This window comes from Argentina anserina, chromosome 3 (genome assembly GCF_933775445.1).
Source record: "Argentina anserina chromosome 3, drPotAnse1.1, whole genome shotgun sequence".
Taxonomy (NCBI): domain Eukaryota; kingdom Viridiplantae; phylum Streptophyta; class Magnoliopsida; order Rosales; family Rosaceae; genus Argentina; species Argentina anserina.
Genome location: NC_065874.1, coordinates 34,649,006 through 34,663,917, shown reverse-complemented (window position 1 = coordinate 34,663,917; position 14,912 = coordinate 34,649,006). Strand labels below are relative to the sequence as shown.

General features: G+C 39.1%; 7 protein-coding genes and 1 non-coding gene across 8 annotated transcripts in view; 3 read left to right on the top strand and 5 right to left on the bottom strand.

Moving 5' to 3' along the window:
- Positions 1–14,912, bottom strand: part of LOC126787690 (non-specific lipid transfer protein GPI-anchored 6) — a 79,971-nt gene that overhangs the window by 25,613 nt on the left and 39,446 nt on the right. The window lies entirely within an intron of this gene.
- Positions 104–1,646, bottom strand: LOC126787679 (probable polyamine transporter At3g13620). Its single transcript, XM_050513573.1, has 2 exons — positions 214–1,646; positions 104–128 (listed from the first exon to the last, which is right to left on the bottom strand). Exons 1-2 carry the CDS (start codon positions 1,644–1,646, stop codon positions 104–106), a joined length of 1,458 nt encoding a protein of 485 aa, XP_050369530.1.
- Positions 2,831–4,742, top strand: LOC126787680 (probable polyamine transporter At3g13620). The gene is made up of 2 exons (XM_050513574.1): positions 2,831–4,345; positions 4,614–4,742. Exon 1 carries the CDS (start codon positions 2,850–2,852, stop codon positions 4,275–4,277), a length of 1,428 nt encoding a protein of 475 aa, XP_050369531.1. The 5' UTR covers positions 2,831–2,849; the 3' UTR covers positions 4,278–4,345; positions 4,614–4,742.
- Positions 4,599–5,531, bottom strand: LOC126787585 (uncharacterized). Its single transcript, XM_050513437.1, has one exon. It carries the CDS (start codon positions 5,529–5,531, stop codon positions 4,599–4,601), a length of 933 nt encoding a protein of 310 aa, XP_050369394.1.
- On the bottom strand, positions 6,164–8,020 carry LOC126787681 (probable polyamine transporter At3g13620). The gene has a single exon (XM_050513575.1). The coding sequence runs from the start codon at positions 7,815–7,817 to the stop codon at positions 6,414–6,416; it is 1,404 nt and encodes a 467-aa protein (XP_050369532.1). The 5' UTR covers positions 7,818–8,020; the 3' UTR covers positions 6,164–6,413.
- Positions 8,669–8,740, bottom strand: TRNAG-UCC (transfer RNA glycine (anticodon UCC)). The gene has a single exon. It is a non-coding gene; the product is annotated as a tRNA-Gly (tRNA).
- LOC126787683 (uncharacterized) lies at positions 8,849–11,421 on the top strand. Its single transcript, XM_050513577.1, has 3 exons — positions 8,849–9,026; positions 9,683–10,045; positions 10,246–11,421. The coding sequence occupies exons 1-3, from the start codon at positions 8,867–8,869 to the stop codon at positions 10,959–10,961; spliced, it is 1,239 nt and encodes a 412-aa protein (XP_050369534.1). The 5' UTR covers positions 8,849–8,866; the 3' UTR covers positions 10,962–11,421.
- LOC126787684 (phytoene synthase 2, chloroplastic-like) lies at positions 12,754–14,845 on the top strand. The gene is made up of 6 exons (XM_050513578.1): positions 12,754–13,096; positions 13,284–13,334; positions 13,563–13,735; positions 13,842–14,077; positions 14,173–14,365; positions 14,550–14,845. The coding sequence occupies exons 1-6, from the start codon at positions 12,766–12,768 to the stop codon at positions 14,700–14,702; spliced, it is 1,137 nt and encodes a 378-aa protein (XP_050369535.1). The 5' UTR covers positions 12,754–12,765; the 3' UTR covers positions 14,703–14,845.

Sequence of the window (14,912 nt, the reverse complement as noted above, 5' to 3'; positions counted from 1 at the left end):
CAGTACATGGATAAGGATTAAAGTGCTACATCAAACTTGGATACTTCTACCAAAATGTACAGCTACACTCTTGAAAAGTCTTCAGAATAGCAATGAAGCCACTTTATTTCACAATCTGATCATAGTAGCTGCATGAAAAAAATGATGGAGTCAGTATTTGTATGCAAATTATAATCTTTACAACAAAAAGATCAGCATACACAATATACTTACCCCAAATTCTCATAATCTGCTAGCTTTTTCATAACATGGTTGAAGTCAAGCCACACCTTGGCCTGGAAAATCTTCATGCAGAAATACCAAAGAACTCCCAACAGAGTCAGGAAAGCAACCACCAAATACACAACTGGGTGCCCAACACAAACCACATACAGCAAAAACCCAAACGGAATGAAGCACATTGCTATCAGATTCCTCAGCTTTGTAACTGGAACTTTATAGGGCCTTTCCACATCTGGAAACTTCATCCTCAGGTAAATAAAAGCTGCGAATTCGACCAGCATCCCAAGACTGTAGAAAACATTCACTACTGATGTGACATGTCTGAATTTCATGTACGAAACTGATATCGGTATCACTGTTGAGATCAAAATTCCCACCCAAGGAGTGTTGAACCGTTTGGACCGTGTACTGAATATTGCTGGTAACAACCCTAATTCGGTCATGCCTAAGAGCTGATATGAACAACTACTCAACTGGGACTGAAACACACCAATACCAGATAGAAAGGCTCCAATCCTAACCCACCTTTTAAACATTTTCCCCACAATTTGTTCTCCAACTTCTGTGTAATATCCATTAACCCAATCATCTAGGTCAATTTTCATTGCCCCAGTTGAAGCTAGAAGAGGAATTAAATGAGCAAAGCAAGTGATTAATCCAGTTGAGAGAAATGCTTTTGGTAATGTTTTTGAAGGTGTACTAACACCTTCTACTACTAAAGTACTAACATTGTCCCAACAATTTAAATTCCAAAAGAGGGTATTGAAGAACAAAGGCCAATCTTTTTTCCTACCCTTTTGGCCTAAAAGTGCCCATTTTCTAGGATCAATTTGGGGAATTGCAAAAGTTGTGATTACTAAAAAGGGTAAGTATGACAGAATCCCCAAGGTTATTGAAGCATAACCCACCATAGGCAAACCAGTGAAGTTGAGAACAGAGAAAAACAGAGTTGAAACAGATATTAAAAAATAGTGAGGTAGGCTTGAGGAGGAAACTGGAAGGTCTGGATCAATGTAGTTCAAACAGAGAAGTGGGTATGATGATAAGTTTATGACAGCACTAAGGAACTTCCAAAACCCAATGAGGAAGCCCCAGAAGGGACCAAAGGCTTGGTGAGTCCATATGACAAAGCCACCATTGCCAGGGAAGGCAGTGGAGAGTTCAGCAGTGATGAGGGATTCTGGAACGCTCCAAAGGATAGGGAAGATTATAATGCCTAGGATCGCATAGAATGGACCTCCAGCACCAACCATGGCTTCTGTGCCATAAGGGCCACCAGAGACTTGAAAGTAGATGAGGAATAGTAAAGGAATATAAGCTAGTTTTTTGGTTGTGATCTTACTGATAGATGGGGGTTCTTTCAGGCATTGTTCTTCATCTTCAAGAAGCTTTTTTGAACTGGGAGAATGTTGGGGTATTTTCATGGTGACTTTGATGTGTCAATGCAAATTTGTATTGGGTGTCAATTTTGCTAGTTCATTTGCTTTCATGCTAGGTAGCTATATAACTTGGTGCAGGTTCTCAATCTTTATGGTTCTGCTCTCTATAGTTTGTTTTGATCTATTGTCCTTCTTCATGGAAATTGCTTGAGGTTGGTACATGTTATTAACTTGTTGTGAGAAAGGGGTTTAGCCCATGCAGCACATATCTGATGTGCAAATATTACACAATTGATTAAGCAAACTCTTTCCTTCGTTCAGCCCCTCTTTGCTTCTTTCTAGGAAATTTCTTGGTATACAACAAAAGAAAATGTAAGTGAAATTCATGCGAGCTGCAACTGTGCAAGTTAAAAGCCGTATCCCAGTAATGACCTACTGTGATTTTGCAGGTGATATTTTGTAGGACAAAAGCCGAAAAACACATCAACTGTTGTAAATTTCATATGATCGTAGTCAATGGAATCAATCAATTTTTTGAGGTCTGATATACTATGAATCTATGATTTAATGACTGCTGTAGAGTAAAGGCGCAAAGCCTATACGCCACAGCTTACAAGTTACAACTCAGACTGAAAGAAAAAACCTTCAATTATGAGCTTTAAATATTTGATGTTCTAAAACCTATTAGGACCCAGGGACTGGTTATTGGTTTCATGTGTTTTAGTGAGGTATATTAAACAGGGTGGTCTGGCGGCTTAGGTTTTTATTTTTTGCTTCCTCACAGAGTCACAGACCAGTAACAAAAATTTTGATGTTAATAGAAGCTTCCATGTACTGATTCGTTTACCATTAATCCAATGCAGTATATATAATTAAGCATCTGCTGCTTCTATACTGCTCATATGCTCCAGTCCCCAAACAACGTCTTGAGAACACTGTTAACTAGCTAATTTGATTCTTGCAGTTGTAATTTATCATGTTCATATATGATCAAATTGAAACACTTGGCTTAAAGTATATTTCATTAGTATTACATCAAATGGTATTGTCTGATTTGTTGATTATATGTACAGAGTAAAAATCTAACTAGGCATTTTGAGCAATTTCTTGCGACACCATTGTATGCTGTTTTCGATCTTCCAACTGAGCATTTGAGGCATAAAAATACAACTAGTAACCGTGCAGTTGACTTTTAATGTTAGTTATCACAATCTGTCATTCCAGAAATTATTCCAAAGGCTTAGGGGCATGGGAACCTCAGATTCTTCTGCAAGCTCCGAGTCCCTGATTGAACATCAGCAACAACTAGAAGCACAGCCCCAAATCCCCACCAAGAATCCTAAAAAACTTGCCCTTATTCCACTTGTCTTCCTCATCTATTTTGAAGTCTCTGGAGGTCCTTATGGTGAAGAACCAGCAGTTGGTGCAGCTGGTCCACTCTTTGCCATTCTTGGGTTCCTCATATTCCCATTCATTTGGAGCATCCCTGAGGCCCTTGTCACCGCTGAGCTAGCCACCGCCTTCCCCGGAAATGGCGGTTTTGTCATCTGGGCACACCAAGCCTTTGGACCCTTCTGGGGCTCCCTAATGGGATCTTGGAAGTTCTTCACTGGAGTCATCAATTTAGCTTCATATCCTATTCTTTGTGTGGACTATCTCAAGCTGGTAATCCCAATTTTCTCTTCAGGCCTTCCTCAATATTTCGCAATATTTGTATCAACTATAGTGCTTTCATTTTTGAACTACTCTGGTTTGAGCATTGTTGGTTACACTGCAGTAGCTCTAGGAATATTGGCAATGTGTCCATTCATAGTAATGTCTTTGGTTGCAATTCCCAAGATTGATCCTAGTAGATGGATCAGTTTGGGTCAAAAGGGTGTGGAAAAGGATTGGACTTTGTATATAAACACCTTATTCTGGAACTTGAATTTTTGGGACAGTGCTAGTACATTAGCTGGTGAAGTTGAACAACCCCAAACGATGTACCCAAAAGCACTATTTTCGGCTGGCATTCTCACATGTTTGGGGTACATAGTTCCTCTCTTAGCTGCAACTGGTGCTATTCCACTTGAACAAGAAGATTGGGTTGATGGATATTTTGCTTCAGCTGGAGAAGTGATTGCTGGGAAATGGTTGAAATACTGGATCGAAATTGGTGCTGTTTTATCGATCATTGGACTGTTCGAAGCTCAGTTAAGTAGTTGTGCTTACCAGCTTTTGGGGATGGCAGACTTAGGGATATCACCTCTAATTTTTGGGTCACGGTCCAAATGGTTCAACACACCTTGGTTGGGAATTCTGATTTCAACAGCTTTCGCACTCTCGGTTTCTTACTTGGATTTTGCAGACATTATATCTTCTACCAATTTCCTATACAGTTTGGGAATGCTATTAGAATTTGCATCTTTTCTTTGGTTGAGGGTGAAGTTTCCGGATCTAGAAAGGCCATTTAAAGTTCCAATGGGTATGAGAGGGCTGGTTGTCATGTGTTTGATTCCATCTGTGTTTTTGGTCTATGTCTTGGCAGTGGCTACCAAAGCTGTCTATCTGGTTAGTGCAGTGATGACCCTGTTTGGAGTTCTGTGGTACTTTTTTATGAATGTCTGCAAATCAAAGATGTGGTTTGATTTCAACAAGGGTGAACAAAAATTGGAGTACGAGTATATGAGTGAGTAAGCTGTTCTAGGTTGAAATCCAATCTTGTCAACACCATCGAGGAAGAGGAAATCCGAAATGAAAATTTTGTAAGTTGAAATCATTCTCAGTCATTTTCTTCAAAATTTCACCTTCAAAGTTGAGACCTTTACATGGTCTAACATTCTTGTTCTGCTTTTTATCACCCTAAGAGAAAAAAATTTAAAAAAGAACCACAGTACTCGGATATGTAACCAAATATACACGCATGCAGCTTTTGTTTATCAAATCATCGAATATAAATCTAAAATTAGTCCCTGAAGTACTAACTAGTGAGATCATCGATCTACTATAGAATGACTTCTATTCTTGTTGAAGAGCTGGAGCTTTATCATCAGCTGAGGGTGTTTTCAAGAGTACTGAAAAGTGGAACTTGGGTTTGGGAGATGGAGTCGTACCATCCAAGTAAAGTCCGACCTCATCATCCTTGTGGAGCTTTAACAACTTCACAAAGTCATGCGCCCAGTTCTTATTCAAAACATATGACCTCATCGAATTCATGTACTTTAATGTCAACTCATACTCCCTTTGACGATCTTCATCGAACACAGTAACTTCCAGACCCGCCTCAGTCGTCGTCCTGTGTACCATGTCTTCATCCAAATAAGGCAGAATATGGCTTTGCACCATCTCTTTTGGCACCAACAGCCTGCAGAGGTTACCGATGTCGCTCATCGTTAACTTCTTCTTGATGTTGAACATGACCGGATCACTGCGCCGGACCACCGGCCTTTGATCATGACAATGTTGAGCATCACTAGTCTCAACAGTAAGTCTAAGAAGGCTTTTGTCGTCATCGGCATGTTCAGCTACTCGGTTTTCCCTCAACTCCTTCAACTGATCATCATGAGCCGGCCGGGTGGTTGACGCTGCAGAAACCCCCAAAGTAAGACCAAGACAGCTCTCGTTGTCATTATCTTTTATTACCAAGCACTTCCTTTTCTTCTGCTCTCTGTGATTCTGATGGTCTCTCACTGCTAGTTTTCGACGTTTGGGATGTTTGTTAGGTGCTGCTGACTCTTCCTCTGCCGGTACTAGTTCTTTTCCTTTTCTCTTCTTTGTGGTGGAGGCCAGTGGCTTCCACCAAGATTGATCTAAAGTGAAAGTAGAAGCTGCAAGGCAAAGTAGTCGGCGGTGTTCCAATGGATCCATATTACTGCTACCACTAGCATATGATGGGCAACATTCACCGGATATCTTATCGATGAGATTGAGGGTTGTCAAGGGTTCTTCCATCATTCTTGAATGATTTTATGAATACTTGCTCCCCGAAGGAGAGAGAGATCTATGGACGGCTTTCTGAATGATGATTGGAATGTATGTGTATGAATGGCTACTTATAAGTGAGGATCTCCAGCGTCTTAGGTTGTGATTAGGAATATTTTTACTTGCAGCTTTGGGAAGATCCTCTCCGTTCCCCAGTTTCAATTGGTCAAACTAATTTTCAGTTTTAGGTAAGTTCACTCCCTGTTTCTTAGTTTCAGATGGGAAGTAATCTCAAACGGTAAGTGTGTTTACTTCTCATAAAATAAAAAAACGAAAAAAAAAAACGGTAGTGTGTTTAGATAATGAATTTCTCTGTTTTCCTAGCTTCAGATGGAAAGTAATTTCAATTGGTAGTGTATTTAGGTAAAGTTCATCATCTGTTTTCCTAGTTTCAGATGGTAACTAGTTTTAATTGGTACTGTTCATACAAACCGACTCATAAGTCTTTGAAGTAGTGTATCATTAAGCAGCTTTCTACATTCACTTCACGAGTATATTAGAAACATCGTCTTTTGTTTTTTCTACGTTAATTTTAATTGCAGAAACTCTCAGATTCAAACATACTACACATAGTTGTGAACAAAGTTCAGTTGCATAATATCATGGAACTACATTGAGAATAGTTAAATGGCCAAGGTGTAAGCAAAATAACTTTGTTTCTTAATCACAATGTGTGAATCAATAATCCAATATATGCAGCAAAACTAAGTTCCAACAGACATGGCTAAAACTAAGGCACCTAATTTCTGGCTTCTGTGTTCCATGTTATGCATGGAGAACCCTCAAGTCATCTGCAAATTTTGATTTGAAAGCCTTACTACAACTTCAACGTTAACCGCACAACATTTCTTGTCATTCTTCTTCAATATCTTGAATTTCATTAGCACTGAACTTGAACAACTTCTTTGACTTGCAATATCTCATCAAAAAGTACCATCCAACTCCAGCCACGCTCATTATAGCACTAACCAAATACACAGTCTTGGTAGCAATAGCCATCACAAAAATCAAAAACCCAGATGGAATCAAACACATGATCACCAAACCTGGCAGCTTCATGGGTACTCGATATGGCCTCTTCAATGTTGGCATCTTCCTCCTCAACCAGATGAAAGATGCAAACTCCAATAACATTCCCAAACTGTACAAGAAATTTGCAGATGAAATTATATCTGTAAAGTTCATGTAGGAAACTCCAAGAGTGATCACTGTGGAGATCAAAATCCCAACCCATGGGGTATCAAACCTCTTGGATCGAACAGCGAAAAACCTAGGCAAAAACCCAATATCTGCCATACCAAGAACTTGGTAAGCACTGCTGCTTAATTGAGCTTCAAAAAGACCAATTCCAGACAACACAGCACCAACTTCAATCCAATACTTCAACCACTTCCCGGCAATGATTTCAGCAGCCTCGGCATGAAACCCCGACTCCCATCTGCTTTGATCTACATCCACCGCTCCAATCACAGCAATAAGAGGGAACAAATAAGCCAAGCAAGTGAATATCACAGCCACAAAAAGAGCCTTGGGGAAAGTTTTCTGAGGCTTCTCTACCTCTCCTGCCAAAGTACTAACATTATCCCAAAAGTTCAAGTTCCAAAACAGAGTGTTGAAGAACAAGTTCCAATCTTTCTTCACACCCTCCTGCCCCAAACTCAACCACCTATGTGGTTTAATCTTAGGTAAAGCAATCAAGGACATCAATATAAAAGGCGAAAGCGAAACAACAGCAAGAAGCACAGCAGCATAACCCACAATAGCCAAGCCAGTGAAGTTGAGAAAAGACAGAAACAGAGTCGAAAGACACACAGCAAGGTACCTAGGCCACCCTGATTCAAGAGCAGGGATTATCTTCTCCATGTAATCAATGCACAAAACTGGGAACGCTGCAATGTTGATGACGCCGCTGAGGAACTTCCAGGTGCCCATTAGGGATCCCCAGAAAGGTCCAAAAGCCCTGTCGGCCCAGATGACAAAGCCGCCGTTGCCGGGAAAGGTGGTGGAGAGCTCGGCGGTGATGAGAGCCTCGGGGACACTCCAGATGAAAGGGAAGATGAGGAAGCCGAGAATGGCGAGAAGGGGACCGGCGGCTTGGACAGCGGGTTCTTCTCCATATGGGCCGCCGGCGACTTCGAAGTAGATGAGGAAAATGAGAGGGATGAGAGTGAGCTTCTTTGGGTTTGGAGTGGTGGGCGCAGTGGGTGTAGTGGTGGTGATCGGGAGGTCTGGAACTGACTTGGGTGGCGATTCCATGTTGGGTTTTTGGATTTGGTAGTGTGTTTTTGAGTTCGAGTTCGAGTTCGAGTTCGAGTTCACATGAACAAGGTTTGAGATTGGGTAGGAAGAGAAGTCTAGGGAGTATGGTGTTTGTCAGAAGCTGAAATTAGTGGCACGCATTTGGTCTCTGCCAGAAAATCTGGAGCAGAATTTGCATTGAAATATAACTATATGACTAATATGAGAGTGTTGGTCCAGTCCCAGTCCCTGTAGCGTCCCAATTCAAAAGAAGCAAGCTAAGCTTGTAGTATTTTAAGAGGAAGATATTAACCAACTTTCTTTCGATTAGAGATAGTGGCCATTTTTGCTATATATATTATTGGAAAGGTCAAATTAGGTTTACAATGCATCTTTTTCATACCATACGAGAGTGACACACTTGAGAATTATTTAGGGTTTTGGACTTTGCAATGAGATTGCTTCAATTCAATATTCAACACATTGCCACAATGACACCCCCTAAAAGACAAGGAATATATAAGTACAAATCACAGCGAGCTCATTTACATATAGCAGTGAGAACCGAACTAATTTTACATTTATATCATCAAATTTTTTGCTTAACAACGTGTTACAGCTCTATTTTATATACGGTAGTGGAAATCAAACTAACATTACATTCATATTATCGAATTTTTACTAAACAACATGTAACAGCTCAGTGAAAATTCTAATTCAATACCTAAACTGTAACTATAGAAAAGAGAAAATAACATGTACCAATAAGACTTCACAACCTTGTTATCTGAAAATAAATTGAGCTATAGTGAGAAAAGAATAGGTGACGACTTGCGAGTGAGTCTACAACGGAAAAATGACAAAACAAATGCGTCTGCCGGGAGTCGAACCCGGGTCTATTGCTTGGAAGGCAATTATCCTAACCGTTGGACTACAGACGCTTCGATGTTCAACCATTTCGTGAAGCTTAACATACCAAGCAACTTGCACTTGGAGAATCTGTTTACGACTCTGTTTCATTTTGTTCCGTCACTTCCGTGTCTCAGCATTTTTCTGAAACTTGAGCGATGGAGTCCATTTCTTTAAGGCATGTAATCTCTGCAACACAACAGACCAATCTCAGGAGAACAAGAGTGAACCCAGAAAAGCCTTTTCACTCCAAAAGGTTTCACCTTCACAACCCAACTGCCCGTTTTCAAATCCATTCCAGACTCTCTGAATTTCGAGGTACACCTCGAAACCCATATTCCTTTGAATCTTTGATGATGAATAGTTTAGAGGTTTAAATATGTCATCATATTGCAGCTGATGTTTTGCTAAATGGTACTGTATTCAACAGATTCGTATGTAGATGTATAAAGTACTATACATGCACAGGCAATCCCAGTTCTCAAAAGAAAAGAAAACATTAAGACAAACTTATGTGACAATGGCCTATTAGAATTCATTCCTTTGGATTTGAGTTGGGTTCTTCATGTATGTGGCCATGATTTAGAAGAGCCATCAATTTCTTTCTTTTATATCATTTGAGTGTATGTAATGCGCAGTAAAGGTTTGATCTTTTGATACTGGAGAGCCTAAGGTGCCTGTTCAATCTTGCAAGTTATCGTTTCTGTTCAACATCGTGTTTTGTGGGTACACAGTACAAGTTTGATTTTTTGAGAGGCTCAGCTGCCTGTTAGATACTTAAAGTTATTATCTTTATTGTGTATAAGTACCTTAATTTTGATACCTGAATGGGTATATGGCCGTTATTATCGTAACTCCTTTACCATTGTGTCTGGTTCACTGCATTCCTTAATGGTATTCTATAGTACTATATGTTTCCGCCTTAGATTTTATTGTTTGGTTTCCGGAATTGCTGAAAGCTTCCATTTTTCCAGACTATGCAAAGCCTTCACGACTATTTCAAGCCACCGAAGTGAATATATGCACAGATATCTCAGTGGAGAAAAGCTTCTTGTCGTTACAGGATTATGAAACTCAGGCTTTGTATAAGGTCAAGCTAGGTACTAGTAATGTTTATGGTTCAGGTCTCTCTGACGTTACTGCTGGAATCCTCTTGTGCATGATAGACGAAAATGGTGACTCCATACTACAGAGGATACCCTCAAATTTGAGACTAGATGACTCTAAAGAGGTAGCGGAGGAGATAATTCAGTTTCAAAGAGGTTCTTTTGATGAGTTCACTTTTAAGGGACCTAAACTCAAAAATATTGAAGCTGTTTGGATCAGTCTTGAATCAGGTTACTCCTTAGTCATTACCAGTAGCCAAGTATAGGCCAATGAATATGTCTGCACGTTTTTTTTCCCTCAGTTTCATATAAAGGACTTGCTGATGATCTATCAAGGTTACAAAGAGACTACTCTTTGTGAGCTTAGAAGTTTAATTTTCTGCCAATACTGACCTAATTCTAACTTGTGTTTTTTAACTCTCTGAGGTCAGGCCAATGGAGGTTAGGAAGTGTGAACTTGACTGTTATTTATGGGAATGATATCTCTTTGGAGGAAAGTCAGGAAATAGATGGAGAGAAACCTCAGTATGTTGGTTTCGATTACAACTTCCAAGCAGAGGACATCTTGCTCGGAGAGAGAAGTGACAGCTCCATGGTGGAACTTAGACCTTGCCTTATTACCAAGCTATATGGGGTTGACCCCTTCACCATGTTGACTAAAACCCTCCCTGAATCAAGTATATCTGTGAGCCAAGGCATATCAAATGAGGAAACTATGAGAGAATACGCGGATTTGAAGTTCTCTTTGCTACTTTATGATGCCATACTGGTCTTATTTGGTACATCAGTTGCATCCTTTTCAGTCGGGGAAAACGCTGGTTCAGCATTTTTAACAGGTGGGATTGGGGGCTTCTTATATCTTCTTCTACTGCAAAGGTCAGTTGATGGATTACCTGCTCCGGAATCATTTTCTGTGGACAGTGAAAGTACCAATCAAATGTTTGGAGGAACAAAGGGGCCACTACTTGGCCTAGCATTGGCTTTTGGTCTTGCTCTATTTACAGTGAAGTATAGCTCTGGGGATGTCCCAATGGTTTTCACACCAAAAGAAGTCTTGGCTGGAATGGTTGGATTCCTTGCATGTAAAGTTGCTGTGGTTTTGGCAGCAATTAAGCCCATGACAATAGACGTAAACATAAAAGAGTGATGTAACATCTATGTAACTTGCAATGGAGACAAATCAGCTGTATATATTAGGAAAGGAAAACTTCAGCAACACTATCAAATCAACAAGTTACAATATCAAAGTTCACAGAACCACAAAGTGACATGTAACTGATGTAAGTTGCTGGAGAGGTACACTTTGTATAGTTTATGCTTCGCCATATGTTGATATAAACATGCATATTGAGAACCAAAAGAAGAAAAGTAATGTTTCTTGAAAAAAAAAAAAGTGAAACAATGTAGTGCAACAATGATTTGCATGATAGTATAAGATAATACAGATGCACATGCATGGAAGATGTGTTTCATCAGTCAAAGATTGCACGAGTATTATATTGTTGACATGTTACTCTTTCAGGCTTTCAGCATACCTGGTGCCTCTATGCATCAACTTCCTTACTGTAATTTGATCTGGTTCTGTCTATAATTTTTAGCTTCCCAGACATCTCTAGATCACACATTACATTTTCAAGTGCTGATACTTTGGTTGTTGGACAAATTTGACTCAAAACCCAGTTTAGTTTGTTTATCTTCTGGTGCCGAACATCATTCTCTCATTATAAAAATGTCACTAGTTGTCAAGTAATGGTACTTTCTCCCAGTTTTCTTCGTTCCACCGACCATAGGATCTATTATCTTGTTGGAAACTATATATTTTTACGTAGTTTTACTTCTAGTAATTTCTTTTTGTTTGTTTCTGTACAAAAACAAAATGTGAAACCTTGTTGGAATGGTCTTGGTTGTCCTCATATATATGGCTACTGGAAAAAAAATTAATGATCTGTTTGATGTCAAGAGAGTAAAACTCAAGTCAGTCTCAAAATAACATATTTGATCTTGCCAAATGAAAAGTAAAAAGGATGGTATCAATAACATCACCAGAAAGCAGTTCTATTACTTACAAATACAGCAATTCTACCAGTCTACCACTCGGTCATTAATAATTGGCCAGAACAGAATGAGTTTACTAGGTCAATTTTGTCACCAGTAAGGTATATTTACTCTATTATGTTTTACTATGGTTAGTTCAGAAGTGAACTAAATTATAGAAAATGACATACCACCACTTGTCATGAAATTATATAGTTCCCAGTCCGCGTTAGCATTCCTTTCTTATAACATGACACTAGTATAATCTGTTCCTCCTTGTTTTACTCTCATGTTTTATATACATCCTGTCCTGGAATCTTTCTTTTCTTACATACTTAATTCCCATTGGAGCCAACCTCAATCCTAATTAAATAGAACTACAGAACAAAACATCAAAATGGAACCAAAGTTTAAAGGGGGCATAATGGCTGAAAAAGATTCTAGTATTAGATCATAGTACAGGACAGCTTTTGTAAACAATGTTGCTTTCGTTGATTCCTTCTGGTAGATAACCCAAAGACGGCACCCAAGTTCATTGTAAAACTCGTCTTTGCTTCACACCCAATGAAGTTCATTGTATTCAAGTTTAAAGGTAACAGACTGTATAATCCATCTATGATATTAACCTTAATTTTAATTCGACTATAGAGGTAAAATACGCATCATGAACATGTAAAGAAGCTGAGGTAAAACCGTAAAAGTAACGCATGAAGTTAAACCCGAGATTGAATATGCGACTCATATCTGCGTTGCATTCAGCATTATACTTCCAAATCTTTGCTACAGTAAGATAATTACAACAGAGAGAGAGAGGGAGATGAGGTGTAATGTTCATATGCATATATATAAGAGAGTCATTTCATGTTTCTTTCATATTCGCCAGACCTGTAGAAAGGAAGTAACAAAGGAACTGCCAAATGAGTTCTACACTTTCACTTACACCAAAGCCTTACATAAGAGAGAGCAATGGAAAGCTCCTACCCCCAAAATCTATGCTTACAGCAATAAGAGCTGAAGTGAATACAGCTCCCAAGCGAAGAAGCGCGCGTACTTTTCCTGAACTATCAATTCAAGGCATTTCTGTTGGTGATTTGCATGTACAAGAAATTGTTCGGAGACAGTCCAAGACTCACAACACGGCCAACAAAGGTACTAGTCAAAAGTCACAGTTTGATCCAAGCTTTCTTGAAGAAGCGTATGAAAGGTGCAGGAACATCTGTGCGGAATATGCCAAGACATTCTATCTAGGTCCAAATTCATTCCTTTTTCTCTTTTTCCTTTTTGTTCTATATCTTTACATCAAATTTCCTAATTTCATTACTTCAATAGCATATTCCATGATCTTTTCTTGCCAAACTTCTGCTTTGTAAGTTGGTCACCTTTTGCATGACTATGAGATTCAGTGATTCATGTCTGGTTGATTCTATTGATGCAGGCACTTTGCTAATGACAGAGGAGCGTCAAAAGGCCATATGGGCAATCTATGGTAAGAACTATCTCTCTGAGTTCATATCTAATGGGACATGCTTTATTTGCAAACTGTTAATCTAGACTATTAATCAGGTATATTCTAGTTTTTATATGAGGTAGATTGACAGTTGGGCCAGAAAACATGCCCTTACGATTAGTTTAATCTTTGTTCCCACTTCAAGTCACTTTTTCTAAGTTAAGTTTTGGATCTTTTCTGAAGTGCTCTTTTGAAAACAAAATGCAGTTTGGTGTAGAAGAACAGATGAACTGGTTGATGGCCCCAATTCTGGGCACATGAACTCTGAAGTTCTTGATAGATGGGAAGAGAGACTAGAAGACCTTTTCGAAGGTCGGCCTTATGACATGCTTGATGCTGCATTGACTCACACTGTTCTCAGCTTCCCTTTGGACATCAAGGTGCTTATAATTTGCTTCCATATTTCTTATTTCATGAAGATGACTGCATATGAATTTCGTGGTAGTATATTTGATCTCACAAAATTATTGTTTTCATTGACTAAAGCCTTTTAGGGACATGATCGAGGGGATGCGAATGGACACAAGAAAATGCCGATATCAGAATTTTCAAGAGCTTTATCTGTACTGCTATTATGTGGCTGGAACTGTTGGCCTCATGAGTGTTCCTGTAATGGGAATTGCACCAGATTCTCTGATTTCTGCTCAGAGTACATATGATGCTGCACTCTACTTGGGTATAGGGAATCAACTCACAAACATACTTAGAGATGTTGGAGAGGAGTAAGTTTCTTGAATCTGTTCCTTAAAATTGGTCAGTTTTTGATTCCTCATATCACCTTGTTCCTGATCTTTTTTACTCTTTTATTCTATTCTAGTGCTGCTAGAGGTAGAGTTTATCTTCCCCAAGATGAGCTTGCACAATTTGGGTTATGCGATAACGATGTTTTTTCAAGGAAGGTTACTGATCAATGGAGAGAGTTCATGAAAGAACAGATTACCAGAGCAAGATTCTATTTCAACCTGGCAGAAGAAGGTGCTTCTCAACTTGACAAGGATAGCCGTTGGCCGGTATGTAGTTTTTGACATTCATGTCATCAAGTAGATCATCCCGAATACTATGAAAACAATTCGCTTTCATAGATAGACAAGAAAGACAAATCAACTCCTACTACACCACAAGGCAAATAAAGACAAGTTTTGTACTTTCTTCTCTGCATTTGTCATGTTTTCTAATGATCAGCATCTTTTGCAGGTCTGGTCATCTTTGCTGATATATCGAAACATATTGGACGCAATCGAGGAAAATGACTACGATAACCTGACAAAGAGAGCATATGTGGGAAGAGCAAAGAAACTTCTCATGTTGCCGTTGGCTTACACAAAGTCTCTTGATACACTAGTTTGATCTCTCAGTAGGATCACCTGTGTATAACTATACTGCGTATTCATTTTATAAATCAAGTCTATACCACAGTTTTTGCATGTGCTTCTCGGCTTTAGATCTGAACACAGATTGCAGAGCAAACATGTAATCTGAGCTAGATTGGATATCAATACCTAATCTCCACAGCAAACATCAACAAAACAAAGTAGTAAATTAGGAATACTCATTATT